Source organism: Phacochoerus africanus, chromosome 2 (genome assembly GCF_016906955.1).
Source record: "Phacochoerus africanus isolate WHEZ1 chromosome 2, ROS_Pafr_v1, whole genome shotgun sequence".
NCBI classification, from domain to species: Eukaryota; Metazoa; Chordata; class Mammalia; order Artiodactyla; family Suidae; genus Phacochoerus; species Phacochoerus africanus.
This window is the reverse complement of record NC_062545.1, coordinates 137,568,518-137,587,090: the sequence shown is the minus strand read 5'-3', so window position 1 is coordinate 137,587,090 and position 18,573 is coordinate 137,568,518. Positions and strand designations below refer to the sequence as shown.

The 18,573-nt window shown below is 35.5% G+C and overlaps 1 protein-coding gene across 1 annotated transcript in view; it reads right to left on the bottom strand.

Moving 5' to 3' along the window:
* DPH6 (diphthamine biosynthesis 6) overlaps nt 1–18,573 on the bottom strand; it is a 167,008-nt gene that overhangs the window by 68,178 nt on the left and 80,257 nt on the right. The window contains exons 4-5 of the mRNA XM_047766779.1: nt 14,376–14,449; nt 5,656–5,774 (exon numbers count right to left, since the gene is read on the bottom strand). Coding sequence (XP_047622735.1) covers nt 5,656–5,774; nt 14,376–14,449 — 193 coding nt within the window. The remainder of the gene's footprint in view (nt 1–5,655; nt 5,775–14,375; nt 14,450–18,573) is intronic.

Here is an 18,573-nt window from a genome sequence, read left to right as displayed (position 1 = left end):
ACCTTAGTGCTACTTTGGTTTTCTCCACTATAGCATTCCTATATATCACATATTTCACCCTTCAGTGTATAATTCCTATCTTTCATAGGGATTGCATAGGATACTGAGACCGTATCTAACAATCCTAAGAAGTCTTGCATTCCATCTCATCAGTATATGTGGCCTAAGACTCCTCCTGGGGATTGGGCAAACAGATCTGACTTTTCAGTATTTTTCAGATTCTATGGCTTTAACTGAGAGAATAAATTCAGCCTCCTGTTTATTTTCAATTGTAAATAATGATCCTTATAATTGGGCTGAATTCTACCAGGCTAGAATAGACAGAATGAATTTGCTAAAGCAATTTAAAAGGTGATGCCAGAATGTGTCTCCTATCTCCTAAAACTTTAATAATGCTTTATTAAATCCTTAGTGGAAATTCTACCATTTCCGATTTTGTCATCCCGTTTTTTTTTTTTTTTTCCAGAAGTCACCCAAAATCATTCCACCTGGTTAAGCCAGTTATCTGTTCTCCTATCTTTTCATTTCTCCCCCTTTTGCCTCCTTTCTTTTGGATGGCTTGGAAGTTTTTTCACTATGCAGCCCTATGCATGGTAACTAAGCTGGCAGATCTTTACTACCCCTCTGGATAGTCTCTTGGCTTCCCAAGAGGAAGGTTTTCATGACCTACTCCCATGACATCATTTGTGCAAGTGGCATCAAATTATGTGTCTCCCTCTGGTCATAATAATAACCCAGTCTAGGGTTTACTGTAACTTGTACCATTTCTATTATTGCTTTGGAAGGAGTATTCCTCTTGTTGTTCAGGGGACGGGGTGAGGCACTTACTTCTCTCAGAAGAAGACTGCCAAATCCCAATCATAATGCACTATAGCAGGTTAGTTGTCATACCACTCAGAAGCATACAGAATGGACTGTCATATCATACATTTGCTCAGCCTAAATAATCCTTTACATTCAACAATGTCTAGGATATTGATGTGGGCTCCTGACTGTTAAGTCTAATAACCTATGCCAATAACTATTCCCCAGGCTTCTGCTGATATTTTCTATAAGGAACCCTAACTCTTAAATAGAATGCTCTTAGCATTGAGTAGTCACCTGACTTTGGTCTCCAACTACCTGTATGGCATTTCTACTGATCAATATGGTTAATCTGCAAGCAAATATATCTTTCAAGAAGCAGAAGGTTTTCCAGTGATGGGCAAATAGAGTCTCAAGCTTTTTCTCCAATTACCATTTCTTTTTCTGTTGTTTTTAAAGGTTCCTGCTTTTACCAGGGCTGCTAACAATAGTTAAATTCTCACTGTCATTTTCTGTCCTCTTTTTTTTCTTGCCAAAAAGTGGGGCTAAAAAACAAAATCCCACTGACTAGGCCAATTTGCAATAACAAAAGACTGTATTGTCAAATCAGACTCATACAAACCAGAAACCTTAGCTAGTATCAAACGTTACTGATAATATCAAGGATACAAGCAATCAAACGGTTAAGTGTAAAGCAGGGAGAGGGCCAGGACATCAGTGTAGCTCTCCAGTATAGCTTTTCTGGTCACCTGCTCTGAACCAGGTTAACATGTAAGTGATACAAACTACACGTAATCAGTGCATGTAGTTTATACCATTAACAGAGAAAATAGCTACCTCAGTCATAAAATGTCTCGATTTCATATTCAGATAGTAACATAACTTATATGATATGTTCCAGGGAGCCATGCTCCCAAAACCCAAAGATTCCAGACCTGTTTACCAAAATCAATCGGAGCAGCCAGATACAGCCTGCTAAAAGCAGTTCAAAGATAAGGACTCTTCCCCACTAGGAAATATCATTAGTGATTTTGTTTTATTTATTTTTGCCATGAAGTCTATAAATTAATGTTTATAAGGAGGATTATATGGGCTCTTCCTTCTTTTTTCTAGGGGACTTATCCCACTTACTGGAAAAATTGTATTACAGACCTGCTACTTGATCTTTTCATTCCCAGTAATTATGGGGTTTTCTAATCAATAAATCTCCTATGTACTTGAGAATCAAGAATAATTCTGCACTGAGGAAAAAAGCAAGCACAGATGGAAGACAGAATTATTACAGTACTTACAGAGTCCTGAATTTGATTTCAAACTGCCATAAACTCATGAGGCTTTACATATACACACACACATATATCATTTCCCATTTAAAAAAAAAAAAAGGCTTCTTGAAAAAATGGATATTCTAGGTCTGGGGCAGAAAATGTGTAAGGTGATATTGTATGTTCACAGTATGACTATTTATATTATAACGGCATCAAACTAGAATCTACCTACATGCCATCAAAGATAAAATGGACAGTTAAACTGGTTTATTCCTACAATGGAACACTACACTATAATGAGAAATGAGCAAACTATTGCTCCATTCAATGATGTGAGTGAATCTCATAAGCACAATGCTGAGTGAAAGAAGTCAGACACAATAGGGCATATACTGTATGATTCAACCATATAAAATTCAAAAACTGGAAAAATGAATCTACAGTATTAAGTATCAGAAGAGCTGTTACCTTTGGGAGGGCACATATTGACCAGGGAGATATTAGCAATGTTCTATATCTAGATTTGGGTATTGATGACATAGATATGTTCACTTTTTGAAAATTAAGGTTGAACACAAGAATTTGTGTGCTTTTTTGTATTTATGTTCTACTTCAATAAAAGGCTACTTAAAAACAAAACGTGAGGCAAATCCACATTTATTGATATGGAGAAAAATCTCCAAGTCATATTGTTGAGGGAAAAAAAGTAAGTTGCCTATCAATACACAGCATTAAGATACTATTCATATAATATTTAAAACCCGTAAAACAGTCACAGTATCTCCAGATCATAGAATCATAGTGGAAATATTATGGTTGTTTTATGAGTTTTCAAATATTACATATACACATATTTAAAAAATGATTATAAAGATGATCAGTATCACTCTGGTGGGTATCTGCTCCTCTCCTGTCAACCATGAAAAATGAATCTACAGTATTAAGTATCAGAAGAGCTGTTATCTTCGGGAGGGCACATATTGACCAGGGAGATGTGATAGGCAACTTATTTTTTTTCCCTCAACAATGTGACTTGGAGATTTTTCTCCATGTCAATAAATGTAGACGGGAGATGAGCAGATTGAACACACATGAAATCTTTTTTGTATCCGTGAAAATTTAGCATTATATGGCAAGAACATTTTCATGTAATACTCATATAACTAAAAATAAATATTTCTAAAAGGAGGGACTGTTCTTAAACACAATGTGGAAATAGTTCTTTAAATAAATCTAAAAACCAGAAACTTTTTAAAACACTTAGCCCTTAATGTGAAAATTTCACAAGTTCACTTATGCCTGTAAGACACCAAGGTTATGCAGCACAATTATCAGAATATGTTTTTAAACATCCATGTAGAATAGAATCAACCCTTTAATAAGACCATTCTATAATCTAATGGGCCATAAAACTTTGCTGACCCGTCTCCCCATGGAAAGGTCCTATTGACCCATATTTTTTTTGCCTAAAACATTTTCTGAAAAAAAAAATTTTTTTTCTTTTTAGGGCCACACAGGTGGCATATGGAAGTTCTCAGGGTAGGGGTCACACAGGAGCTGCAGCTGCTGGCCTACACCACAGTCACAGCCACACATCCCATCACAGCCACAGCAACACCAGATTCGAGCCACATCTATGACCTACACTACAGCTTTCAGTAAAACCAAATCGTTAACCCACTGAGCGAGGCCAGGGATCAGACCCACATCCTCAAAGACACCATGTTGGGTTCTTAACCCACTGAACCACAACAGGAACTCCCTCTGAAAATTTTAAAGTGTGTATGTGTTGGGAGAAGCTTGGAATCCTATATCACAACATTTATGTTTGTATCTTTAGAAGGAATGTACCACTCAACAAATATTTCTTTAACAGTGTTCTTGAGAGTAACTTTCATCTTTGTACATCTAGGCAATCAATATTAAAATCAGATCTATACTTTTGTCATTGGGATGTCAAGGACAAATTAATTCAGTTTTATACTTTACTCAAAAGTTGGATAGTCATCAATCCTTACATAGAGGTACACACACACATCCATACACACATATGAAAAGACTAGCAATACCAGCTATATACTGTAAATAATAAAGGCTGTAATAAGGTCATTGTTATTGATATTCTGTTATTCTGTCTTCCTAATTAGGCAGGTTCTCTCAGCATTCCTAGTCTATTCTATCTTCTAGTAGTAAACGGATAGAATGTACTGTCCAGTGAAGTGTCACATGAACTGCCTTCAGAAGTACGCCATCTTAGAAACCTAAGAACGTGAGCAACAAAGAGAGAGGGAGAGCATATTCTGTATACATTCATATAGAAACTCATATGACAAATATATCTATAGTGAGAACTTTCATCATTTAATTTCTTTTTTTTTTTTTTCGTCTTTTTAGGGCTGCATCCACAGCATATGGAGGTTCCAGGCTAGGGGTCCAATTGAAGCTGTGGCCTCCAGCCTATGCCACAGCCCCAGCAACACAGAATCCAAGCCACATCTGTGACCTACACCACAGCTCATGGCAACAGAGGATCCTTAACCCACTGAGTGAGGCCAAGGATGGAATCTGTGTCCTCATGGATGGTAGTTGGGTTTGCTAACTACTGAGCCACGATGGGAACTCTGAGAGCTTCAACCTTTTCTCAAAAATGAGACCACAACACTACTTCAATCTTTTTAACAGCTAAGATCAACTGTATGTTTTCTAAATAAGGCTTGCCACTAAAGAAGACTGTAACATTTTTTTGTTTACCAAGAAAAAATATTATGGAATCTTTCTTTTAATGTTATTTAAAATGTGAATTTATCTATAAAACCTTTCACAGCTTTTGAGACCTTGTTATTTCAGAGATCAGCAAGGTAAACACTCTCAAATGAGGTATATGATTTAGGCTTTGAGAACCCCAAGGGTCCAGGGCACTTACTGTGATAGGTTCATGAAATAAATGAACTGGGCTCAAATCCCATGGTTTCTCAAAAATGGATATAATTTTAAAATTCAAAACAAGAAATTAAATGTGTTTGTATGTAATATTCATATTTGAATCAGATTATCTGCCTGTAGTATCTATACTAATTGATCAAATGACATTTTCTCAAACATAAAGTTTTCACCATCCTTGTCATAACTCCCCTGCCCTGCTTATTTCTGACACCATAAACAAAGCCAACCATTTATTTTAGAATTATTCAAAATATGTCAAAAAATACAAGGAAAATATCATGTGTTGTACCTAATACAGATTTTTTAAAGTGTCAAAAAAAATCAGCCTATATTTCCTATTTTCTATGAACTTGAATTCCATGTCCTATAAAAAGAATTTAAGTTGAAGGACCACAATATAATACTAGTTTTAGAGGTAGTAATATATATTTTTTAAAAAATTATAACAGGCTCACTATTAATCACTTTGGTAAATGATCAAAAGCCCATTTTAAAACTTTTCCTTACTTAATTTCTTCAGCTTGTAATTCCATATTTTTATATTCTAAGTCTAGCTTCCTTTCGTGCTGTAATTGCTTATTAGTGAACTCAGATGATCTGCATGGTAAGAGACAGCTTCTTTGAATGTCTGGCTACATACCCAGAGCTGCTACTTTGATGATGATTGCTTGAATGTTAGATGATATCATCTCTCGGAGCAAATCTTCCTGGTTTCTCTGCCAAAGGTAAGCTAAAGGCTGGAGATTAAGCCTTTTACACCTATAAAAAAAAAAATCAGATGATATCTTAATATTCTATACTTGGATCCATAGCAATTCCTTTGATTTTAAACATACTGCTTCTCTCAAGAATTTTAGCATATAAAATGTTTTAAAAATGTTTTGCATAATGAAGTTTATATATACAACATAAACATATTTAATTTCCATGGGCTATGCATAAACAGATAAAAATGAAATCTCCAGGCAGATTAGAAATATTAATTTTAGTAAGGATCTAAGTTTAGAAATCTATGCAAAAAAGCTTCCGAATGCTAATGGATGATTATTCTTATTTTTAGAACTTCCTTGGGATCACAATTGTGAAGTATGTGCAAAAGAGACAATCAAATTTATCCTAATAATATATATACTGATTAAATTTATTATACCTATGGCTACACGGACAACTCTTATCTACTAACTTAGAAAGTTTTTAAAAGAATTTGACTTTGGTGGGGGGAGATAAACTAGGAGTATGGGATTAACAGATACAAACTACTACACATAAAATAGTTAGGCAACAAGGATTTACTCTATAGCACAGGAACTATATTCAACAATTTATAAAAACCTATAAAAGAAAATAATCTGAAAAAAATATATAACTGAATCACTTTGCTGTATACCTAAAACTAACACAATATTGTAAGTCGACTATAATTTTAAAAAAAAAGAGAAAAAAGGTGAAATAAAGATATTTTAAAACAATCAAAGGAATTAAGAATAATGACAGGAGTTCCCATCGTGGCACAGAAGAAATGAATCTGACTAGGAACCATGAGGTTGTGGGTTCGAGCCCTGGCCTTGCTCAGTGGGCTAGGGATCCGGTGTTGCTGTGAGCTGTGATGTAGGTCACAGATGTGGCTCGGATCTGGCATTGCTGTGGCTGTGACTAGGCCGGCAGCTAGTAGCTCAATTAGACCCCTGGCCTGGGAACCTTCATATGCCACGGGTGTGGCCCTAAAAAGACAAAAAAAAAAAAAAAAAAGAATAACTATAATGACAGTGACAGCAAAATAAAGAATTTAACTCTGAGTGAAAAAGAAAATATTAAGAACAAAAAGTACATTTACTGAGCACCTACTATGTTGCAGGCACTGAACTACATATTTTACAACATGGTGCTGTAGAAAGAATGTGGATTCCAGAGTCCAGACAAACTGGGTTTGAAACCCCTTGTACACTCACTAGCTGTGTGACCTTGAGAAGTCAACTAAGCCCTAACATCTTTAGTTTCCTAGTTTCATACACAGGAACGAAAGTATTTCCTTTCACAGTTCTTGAGAGATTAAAAGATTAGTAAGTGAAGTCATCCTTTATTCCCCTTTCTTCACATCTGACATTCAATTTACCACAATGTGGAATATGATCACTCTGCACCAAGTTCTCTCCTAACTTCTTTCCATTTCCAGTCCTTCCCTTTTAAAATTGGTTTTTGGTATAGTAGCCAGTGTGATCCATTTAATAACTAAAGCAGATCATGGGATTCCTCTGCTCAGAGATCATGGGATCTCCCTCCCCATCACTCGTGAAATAGACCTGCATGGATCTTGCCCTGGTTGGCGCTCAGGCCTCATCTCCTGCTAGTCTTCCCACACTCCAAAGTGCCAGCCCTAGCCCGCTCACTCCTGCCTAACATACCAGTCATGTTCCTACCTTCTTTGCTTACTTTACGCCTGTGCTTGAACTGTCACTTTCTCAGGAAGCACTGTAACTGATTAGTTGATTAAAAGCAATGTAGATTAATTGATTAATCAATAAAAAGTAATATAGATAAAGAATGTAGTAGAATGCTCGGATAAAATAGGTTTCAATAAATTGTAGTCAGAGCCAAGTGACTTGCTCAAGAAGCTAAGATCAGATTTCAAGTAAAAAAATATAGCTCTATACCCCATCAGCAGTAAGGTTTCCTGGCTAAATATTCCAGCACACACTGAACTCAGAAAATCTCAACTTATTAAATGTACCACATGTTTGGTCACTTGCTCATAGGTGGTCTTAGAAATATCACTCTTTTTTTTTCATGCACATATACCCTTTCAAAGAAATCAAAGTCTTCCTTAATTTAGAGACTGGTTTATGTAATTTTCCTTTGTACAATGTCCCAAGCATCTAAAACAATGTTGAGGCAGTTAATAAATATAAAAATAAAATTAAAACTACACATGTGACACAAGCATTGCAGTTTTCTTCTGTCCTGTTACCAGTATTTAATACCTAATAACCAGCCCGTCTCTTTAACCTTTTTTAGCTAAGTTTCTTTTTTTTGAAAAAAAACTTTACTACTTCCTGATCTTATTGCAAAATTCTCAGTTGCTGTTTTGATATCCACGACCTTTTGACTATTTGTAGACTAATGTCATAACTTTTTTACCTATTTAAAATTTCTAAGTTTGTAATATCATGGCCGAAATGAGCTTCTTTTGTAAATCAGTTATCTTTGAGCCATCTATTAAATGCTTTACATCTTGAAAATATAATGATGCAACATAAGCCACAAATTGAAAATTGGCTAATTAAAAACTGAGTCTCTCGACCCGCGGACATCCAATTAACACTGCTTTAAAATTTTCAAGGGTAAAATTATTGCAGATATGTTTGATAGCATATAATCTGGGCATCTTAAACCATGTCTTGAAGTGTACCTGAGATCGCATTTTGAGAAATAGCCTGCATCGGTCTATGAGTATTGTATAGGCCCTTCTTCCTTATAGATAGAAGACAGCTTCCTAATCAGGACCCATTTTAACTTGGCTCATTAAAGCTTTCACAAATAGATGTCAGCCCTATCTACAGTGTAGCTACCCATTAAACCATGTAGGTGTGAAGATATTGAAAAACAGATTTTTTTTTTTTTGGTATTTTATTTATTTATTTATTTATTTATTTATTTATTTTATTTTCCCACTGTACAGCAAGGGGGTCAGGTTATCCTTACATGTATACATTACAATTACATTTTTCCCCCACCCTTTCTTCTGTTGCAACATGAGTATCTAGACATAGTTCTCAATGCTATTCAGCAGGATCTCCTTGTAAATCTATTCTAAGTTGTGTCTGATAAGCCCAAGCTCCCGATTCCTCCCACTCCCTCCCCCTCCCATCAGGCAGCCACAAGTCTCTTCTCCAAGTCTATGATTTTCTTTTCTAAGGAGATGATCATTTGTGCTGGATATTAGATTCCAGTTATAAGTGATATCATATGGTATTTGTCTTTTTCTGGCTCATTTCACTCAGGATGAGATTCTCTAGTTCCATCCATGTGGCTGCAAATGGCATTATGTCATTCTTTTTTATGGCGGAGTAGTATTCCATTGTGTATATATACCACATCTTCCAAATCCAATCCTCTGTCGATGGACATTTGGGTTGTTTCCATGTCTTGGCTATTGTGAATAGTGCTGCAATGAACATGCGGGTGCACGTGTCTCTTTTAAGTAGAGTTTTGTCCAGATAGATGCCCAAGAATGGGATTGCAGGGTCATATGGAAGTTCTATGTATAGATTTCTAAGGTATCTCCAAACTGTTCTCCATAGTGGCTGTACCAGTTTACATTCCCACCAACAGTGCAGGAGGGTTCCCTTTCTCCACACCCCCCTCCAGCACTTGTTATTTGTGGATTTATTAATGATGGTCATTCTGACTGGTGTGAGGTGATATCTCATGGTAGTTTTGATTTGCATTTCTCTTATAACCAGCGATGTTGAGCATTTTTTTCACGTGTTTGTTCGCCATCTGTGTATCTTCTTTGGAGAAATGTCTATTCAGGTCTTTTGCCCATTTTTCCATTGATTGATTGGCTTTTTTGCTGCTGGGTTGTATAAGTTGTTTATATATTCTAGAGATTAAGCCCTTGTCGGTTGCATCATTTGAAACTGTTTTCTCCCATTCTGTAAGTTGTCTTTTTGTTTTCTTTTTGGTTTCCTTTGCTGTGCAAAAGCTTTTCAGTTTGATGAGGTCCCGTGGGTTTATTTTTGCTCTAATTTCTACTGCTTTGGGAGACTGACCTGAGAAAATATTCATGATGTTGATGTCAGAGAGTGTTTTGCCTATGTTTTCTTCTAGGAGTTTGATGGTGTCCTGTCGTATATTTAAGTCTTTCAGCCATTTGGAGTTTATGTTTGTGCACGGTGTGAGGGTGTGTTCTAGTTTCATTGCTTTGCATGCAGCTGTCCAGGTTTCCCAGCAATGCTTGCTGAATAGACTTTCTTTTTCCCATTTGATGTTCTTGCCTCCCTTGTCAAAGATTAATTGACCATAGATGTCAGGGTTTATTTCCGGGTTCTCTGTTCTGTTCCATTGGTCTGTCTGTCTGTTTTGGTACCAGTACCACAGTGTTGTGATGACTGTGGCTTTGTAGTATTTCTTGAAGTCTGGGAGAGTGATGCCTCCTGCTTGGTTTTTGTTTCTCAGGATTGCTTTGGCAATTCTGGGTCTTTTGTGGTTCCATATAAATGTTTGGATTGTTTGTTCTAGTTCTGTGAAAAATGTCATGGGTCATTGGATAGGGATTGCATTGAATCTGTAGATTGCTTTGGCTAGGATGGCCATTTTTACAATATTGATTTTCCCAATCCAGGAGCATGGAATATCTTTCCATTTCTTTACATCTTCTTTGATTTCTTTGATGAAAGTTTTATAGTTCTCGGCATAGAGGTCCTTTACCTCCTTGGTCAGGTGTATTCCGAGGTATTTGATTTTGTGAGGTGCAATTTTAAAAGGTATCGTATTTTTGTATTCCTTTTCTAATATTTCATTGCTGGTATACAGAAATGCAACTGACTTCTGAATGTTAATCTTCTATCCTGCTACTTTGCTGAATTTGTTACTCAGTTCAAGGAGTTTTGGGGTTGAGTCCTTAGGGTTTTCTATGTATAGTATCATGTCATCTGCATACAGTGACAGTTTGATCTCTTCTCTTCCTATATGGGTGCCTTTTATTTCTTTGGTTTGTCTAATTGCTGTGGCTAGGACTTCCAAAACGATGTTGAAGAGCAGTGGTGAGAGTGGGCATCCCTGTCTTGTTCCAGATTTGAGGGAGAAGGCTTTCAGTTTTTCTCCATTGAGTATTATATTTGCTGTGGGTTTATCATAAATGGCTTTGATTATGTTCAGGAATGTTCCCTCTATACCCACTTTGGTGAGGGTCTTGATCATGAATGGATGTTGGACTTTGTCAAATGCTTTTTCTGCGTCTATTGAGATGATCATCTGATTTTTGACTTTTTTTTTGTTAATGTGGTGTATGATGCTGATTGATTTGCATATGTTGAACCATCCTTGTGAACCTGGGATGAACCCAACCTGGTCATGGTGTATAATTTTTTTGGTATGTTGTTGGATTCGGTTGGCTAGGATTTTGTTGAGAATTTTTGCATCTATATTCATCAATGATACTGGGCGATAGTTTTCTTTTTTGGTGGTATCTCTGTCTGGTTTTGGAATGAGGGTGATGGTGGCATCATAGAATGTCTTTGGGAGTATTCCTTCTTCTTCAACCTTTTGAAAGAGTTTAAGGAGGATGGGCACCAATTCCTCTTTATATGTTTGATAGAATTCACCTGTGAAGCCATCTGGTCCTGGACTTTTATTTGTAGGGAGTGATTTTATGACCTCTTCCATTTCATTTCTAGTGATCAGTCTGTTCAGTTGGTCTGTTTCTACTTGATTCAGTTTTGGCAGGCTGTAAGAGTCTAGAAAATTGTCCATTTCTTCCAGATTGTCAAACTTGTTGCCGTATAGTTGTTCATAGTGTTCTCTTATGGTTTTTTGTATTTCTGCTGTATCCGTTGTGATTTCTCCTTTTTCATTTATAATTTTGGTTATTTGGGTTCTTTCTCTCCTCTTTTTAGTGAGTCTGGCCAGGGGTTTGTCAATTTTGTTTACCTTTTCAAAGAACCAGCTCTTGGTTTTATTAATTTTCTCTATTGTTTTTTGAGTCTCTATTTTATTGATTTCTTCTTTGATCTTTATAATTTCCTTCCTTCTGCTGACTTTAGGACTTTTTTGTTCTTCTTTTTCTAATTTGTTTAGGTGGAGGGTTAAGTTGTCCATTTGGGCTCTTTCTTCTTTTTTGAGAAAGGCCTGTATTGCTATAAATTTCCCTCTGAGCACTGCTTTCGCAGCATCCCATAGGTTTTGAGCGGTTGTGTCTTCATTATCATTTGTTTCAAGGTAGTTTTTAATTTCCTTCTTGATTTCCTCATTGACCCATTGGTTTTTTAGTAGCATGTTGTTTAGTCTCCATGCAGTAGGTTTTTTCTCTTTCCTTTTCCCATGGTTGATCTCTAATTTCATGGCATTGTGGTCAGAGAAGATACTTGGGATAATTTCTATGCTCCTAAATTTATTGAGATTAGCTTTGTGTCCCAATATGTGGTCGATTCTTGAGAATGTTCCATGAGCATTTGAGAAGAATGTGTATTCTGCTTGTTTTGGATGAAGTGTCCTGAAGATATCAATGAAGTCTAACTTTTCTATTGTTTCCTTTAGGATCTCTGTTGCTTTATTGGTTTTCTGTCTAGAGGATCTGTCCATTGATGTGAGGGGGGTATTAAGGTCTCCTACTATGATTGTATTCTCATCCATATCTCCCTTTATGTCTGTTAATATTTGTTGTATGTATCTGGGTGCTCCTGTATTTGGGGCATATATGTTGACGATGGTAACATCCTCTCCTTGGATGGATCCCTTAATCATTAAGTAGTGTCCTTCTTTGTCTTTCTTTATGTCTTTTGTTTTAAAGTCTATTTTGTCTGATATGAGCATTGCGACTCCTGCTTTTCTGTCATGTCTATTGGCGTGAAATATTTTTCCCCACCCTTTCACTTTCAATCTATATGTATCTTTTGTCCTAAGGTGAGTTTCTTGTAGGCAGCATATTGAAGGTTTTTGCCTTTTTATCCACTCAGCCACTCTGTGTCTTTTGACTGGGGCGTTCAGTCCATTGACATTTAAGGTGATAATTCCTATTATGCGTAGATTGGCCCGCTTTATATTATCCCACAGGTCTCTTATATTGCTTTCCAGTTTTTTGATTCGGTTTTCTGTCTGTTGACCGGATTGAGTGATTTCCATTATTCTATCTTCCATATCACTGATTCGTTCTCCTGCATTATTCATTCTGGTTTTTACTGCCCTTAGTTCATTTTACATCTCTGCCAATGAATGTTCTAGTTTTTCTTGGCTCCTCCTTATATTTTCTAGTTCCTTTCTGAGGGTATCTGCATTACTGTTCATATCTTCTCTTAATTCCTTCAGTATTTTCACTATTTCTCTTTTGAACTCCAGGTCTGTCAGACTGCAGAGATTTGTCAAAAACAGATTTTTAAACAAAATAATTCTCAGAGAATATGAGTTAAAATTTTATGAAAATAATAATGTTTTTAACATACAGCTTGAGGAATATGTAATCCATCTCCATCTGTAAAAGCAGTTGTTCTTAAATATAGGCAGACAGAATGTAAGGAAAACTTTTTCAAAATACACATGTTTGACCTCCTCCCCCACTTCCACCTGTACTCTCCATTCTCCAGAGATTCTGACGGTTCACCAAATAAGAGATCATCACATTTCTTTTCACTTAATTATGCTTTGCATTGTTTTCCCTTCATTTATTTTAAAAATTCTGTATATTTAACTGCCTTAAATTCATGGTGGAATCCGAGCGAAAATAAACGGAATAAAAAATAAAACAAGTTTTTAAGTCTATAAATATGCAAGTTTTTAATGAGAAAGTCATTGTGAATGTTTCTGTGTCAAGAATATGAAATTATTACATAAATACAGTTTTCATCTTATTTCCATTTATCCTTTTGAATAGCAAATCATTTATTTCCAAGTCAAGCTGTACTCAGGATTAAAGGTGGAGTCCTTATTTTCTTTTTTGCTAACATAATTATATGTAAAGTCTCCATACAAGATTTTATTTATCCAAATAAATTAAAACGAAAATTAAATTCACTCAGGGGGTGTTTTGCCAAGCCAACATTAAGTAATCATTTTTAGGGTAGATCAAAGGAGTTGACTGTTGTGGTATTTGTAGATGCAGACAATGTTTTACTAGTACTGTGTTGCTTGGGAGTTGGGAGAATTGGGAGGAGCAACAATCTAAAAATTCTTGAAATTTGAATGGGTTTTTATAGAGGTATTCCAATCTTATGAATACTTTTAGTCAAGACCTGAATTCTAAGTACCAAAGAAGAAGAGATTTATGTTTTTTTCTTTAAAATATTATTGCATTCCTTCTATTAGCTCTGGATTTTTATTACAAATGACAATGAGTTAAAAGATATTAAAAGGGTGTACTGATTCAAATAAGGAAAAGCTGAAAATAATGCTTTGACATTTAAAAATCTTTGTTTCAATTTTTTTATTATAAACAATTTATTTTTCCACATGGTAAGTTTTCTCATGTGTTGACGTAAGGATAGAAAAAAGTAAAAGTGCAACTTTTTTATTTAAGGAAATACATTTAACTTCATGGAGCAGGTAGAATACCATATCTATTTATTATTTGGATATAATTATTAATTTTTTATTTACTCACACTCTCAAAATACATAATTTAAAAATGCAAACAAATTAATGTTTTCTTACACATTTTCTACTCGAACACGCTGGTAGTCAGAGAGTATAGCTCCTACTGATATTCCCTCTACTTCTTCTTTTTCCTGAAAATAAAGAAAACATACAAGTTTAAAAAATAAATAAGCATATGGCTCTTCATCATGTTCTGAAAATTATAAATGAACTGTGTTTCATCTAGGAAACCACCTTGAAACAAACAGAATAATTTAACGAAAATGCAATCCACATTCAGGAAAAAGAAAAGTATATTAAAATATACTTTTAATATTTAAGCTCTCAGCTCTGGGGGGGGGGGTAATAATTATTCTTTTGACCAAAAATCCAAGTAACTAGAGATCATATTCCATGGAAAAGACAAAGGCAGCACTTTTAAAAAGGTTTTCTCACTTTAAAGGCTCACTGATGTTTGATGGAAATTTCTGAGAAATCTCTAAGGACAAAGTTTTCCCAGGGTTGCCTAACTTAAAAAAACAAAAAACAAAAAACAATGGCATAAGTAAATTAAAGAACACAATGTATTTTAGAAAGAAAAAATGATTGCCATAGGTGCATCCAGGAAGCCAAGATGATAGAGGTATTTCCTGTCTAACAGTATAGCATTGTGGATAAAAAAACCTAGGATGGGAAGGAAGCAATGATTATTATCAACACAGAAACAACTGAGAACATCAAGCAGTATATCCAGCAAAGTACCCTAGGAATGAGGACTAGTCTATCCAGCATACCCATTAATGACATGGAAGAGAATGTAAATTAAAACATGATCAAGTTTGCAAATGATACAAAACTAGGATGGATTAAAAAGAAAATAACAGGAAATCAATCAAGTACATAGATGGATATGGACAACTTGGGGATCTGGAAGGACAGATCTAAGATGAGATTTAATGTAAAGAAATGTAAAATAATACACTTAGGGGAGAAAGATACCCAATACAGGTATAATTTAAGGAACTGTTATCTAGAAAACAGATAGGAAAAAAGTGATTTGGGGGGGTAATTACCGACAACAACCGAAACAGAAATTCTCTTAACAGACACATAGAAAAGTCATCCTAGCAAATGGAGTACAGAAGTAACTATTTCAGAGCAGAGAGATGACATCATTATTAACACTTTGGTCTTTCCAAACTTGGAAACCTAGAAAGAACAATAGTTGTTCTTTTCGAAAATTTTTTATTGGGGGATAGTTGATTTACAATGCTGTATTAGCTTCAGGTTTACAGCAAAGTGAATCGGTTATACACATACATACATCCATTCTTTTTTCCTGTAAGGGTTATTACAGAGCAATGAGTAGAACTCCCTGTGCTATACAGTAGGTCCCTGCTAGTCATTTATTCTATACATAGTAGTATGTAGTGTTTCACATAAAAACAAATTTAATAATTTGAGTTATTCTAAAATAACCCCTAATGTTCTAAAATGATGCCATAATAAACAAAAATGCACAAAAGGAATCTCTCATTTATTTGAAGATAAAGCCAATTTAAAAGTTCCACTCTAAAATGACGAAGAAATATCTGCCCAAACCTCCTCAAAGTAAAATGATTCTATCTATTAGACAAGGATTCCAGGAAAAGAGCTATTTCCTGTGCTTTCCTATTTCAGCAACTTTGTGAGAATGTTTGCTTGTAACCTTTCTCTAACCTTCCTAGTCATTTTCTTTTCATAAAAGTCATTGTATTATTATTAAAAAAGTCAAGGTATAACACTCCTCACTAAATGCAAATATGGCAGAGATCATTGAGTAGTGAATGATTTATCAAAAGATCAAAATTTTGGTTATATTCTTACATGATATATTGCTTATCTGAAGTTCTGCCAAAATATAAGGTACTAAATATGTGCGTTTCACTATAGATCATAAAAACAGGCCCTGTTCTGTGACCCACATCATTTGGGGAAAAAGTCAGAAAATTAACAATAGTAGCAAAATCAAAGCAATGAAAATTTTAGCAGAAAAACAAAGAGAATGATTAGCAGAATAAAACATATCATACCAAGGCAGCATAAAGACACAGCAAAATAAATCATGTTGTGCCATACCTAAAATAAAAATAAAGATGCTACAGAAAATAGTTAATACAGAATCTGAGACCCAGAAATTTGGCTAGATTTGAAAAAACTTTCTCTGAGTCCATCCATGCCCATGAAGCAACCTCCAATCTCTAATTTAGGTTGCCTTATTACTTTTAACCCCAGAAAGATTACACTAATCTATAAAAACAAGCATTTTTATCCACTTAACAAAAATGGTCTATGTTATAAATTAACAAATTGTCATTCTAGCTTATACATTAGACTTAAATGGATTTGGTCTATACTAGTTTAGAGAGCCTGATAACTTCTGGGTACATGGTCAAAATCAAGTCTCTAGACTGGACAGCTATACCACAGTACTCACCAAAATAATAGCAATACAAGCTTAACCAGCCATGTAAACTCTTCTAACAATAATGCTAATTGTCATGTCAACATTCTTTAGTTGTTCACTTAATATTAAAATACACAACAAAAATGTTTTATATGACCATACAAGGTGCCAGTTTGATAAATAAAATTATCCTTCCTGTTAGCAGATTCAGGCATCAAAACTAAGTGATAAAGAAAGTGACATGAAAAGGAAAAGCTAGAGAAAGTTTTACAGAAGAGGTGACTGTAGGGCCTAATGTTCAATGATATACTGGATTTTGTTGATAAAGGAAAGAAAGGTAGTAGGGAACAATTCAGAGTGAAGAATATGAACCAAGACCACAAAATAAAGTGTTTGGCATCTTAAGGGATGGTCAGCAGTGTGGGGCAGGTGCAGATGAAAGCATACATCGAGACATGGAAGAAAACAAGGCTGGAAAAGTAAACTGGGATCAGGTTGTTCAGAAATGTAGCCTATACCCTGAAGGTAATAGACAGCCCTTGCCTGTAGAAATATTTTTTCCAATCAACTCTATTTGTGGTACAATTTACGTGCATTAACTGCATCCATTTAAACTGTACAATTTGATGAGACAAATGCACACACAAGTAAAACTGCCACCACAATCAAGATACAAATCATTTGGATGACTCCCCAACAATACCTTGCACCTCTCTGCAGCCCAGCCCTTCCCCATCACTCTTGGCTTTAGGCAACTACCGATCTGTTTTATGTCATTATACATTAGTTTACATTTTCTGGAAGGTTATATAAATAACATCCCACAATATGTATTCTTTGTTTCTAGCTTCTTTCACTCAGTATAATGATTTTGAGATTCATCTATGTTACATGTGTATACATAGTTCATTCCTTTTATTCCATTTTAATCCATTGTATGGATATGCCACATTTGTTTATCCTTTCACTTGTTGATGGCTATTTGGGCTGATTCCAGTTTGCGGTTCTTGTGAACAAAGCTATGAATTTTACTTTATGTCTTTGTGTGAATACATATTTTCACTTTTCTTGAGTCACTAAAGAATTTAAGAAGTGAGATATGATCATATTTAAAAGTAAAAAGATAAACCTGGTGACAGTGTGCAGGATTGACTAGAGTAGAGAAAGAGAAGGGGCCTAATCAGAAAAAACTGAAGAATGGTGATAAGAGGACAAATTCCAAAAATGATTTGGAGACAAAATTAGTAGGACTTGTGAACAGAGTGAAGTCCACATAAAGGGTGGGACGAATGACTATACTTTAAGTGACTACATAACTGAGAAAGGAAATATATGTCTTAAAAGAAAATAGTGTATTTAGCATTGTATATGTTGTATTCTATTTGTTTGCTAGGTATCTGAAGTAGATAAGACCAACAGTTGAAGTGAGAGTTTTAACTAAAGAAACAACACCCCACCCCCGGGGCTGAGGAGGCAGCTAGTGCCTGACTGCAGCTTTGCTGGCCCCATACCACCCTTCTTATAATCTTGTAGCAACTATGTACCTTATGTCCTTACTAGCAGCCCTGCTAACCAGTGCTCCAAGCATTGTTTATCAGTTTCACTTCTGTAATCTTGTTTGCTCAGCTTCTTAGGCAGGAACTCTGTCTGCTCCGGGAAGGGGGTGGGCTGGGACTGTTTGCACGGAAAACCTTAAAACCCAGAAGTCTGTGTTGTATAAAAACTACCCACAACAAAGACCTGGTACTGACTCTGGAGGCGAGTCCTCTGAGCCAGCACTGGTGCTGAATAAACCTGCCTATTGAGCATCTCTGAGTGCCACTGATCTTC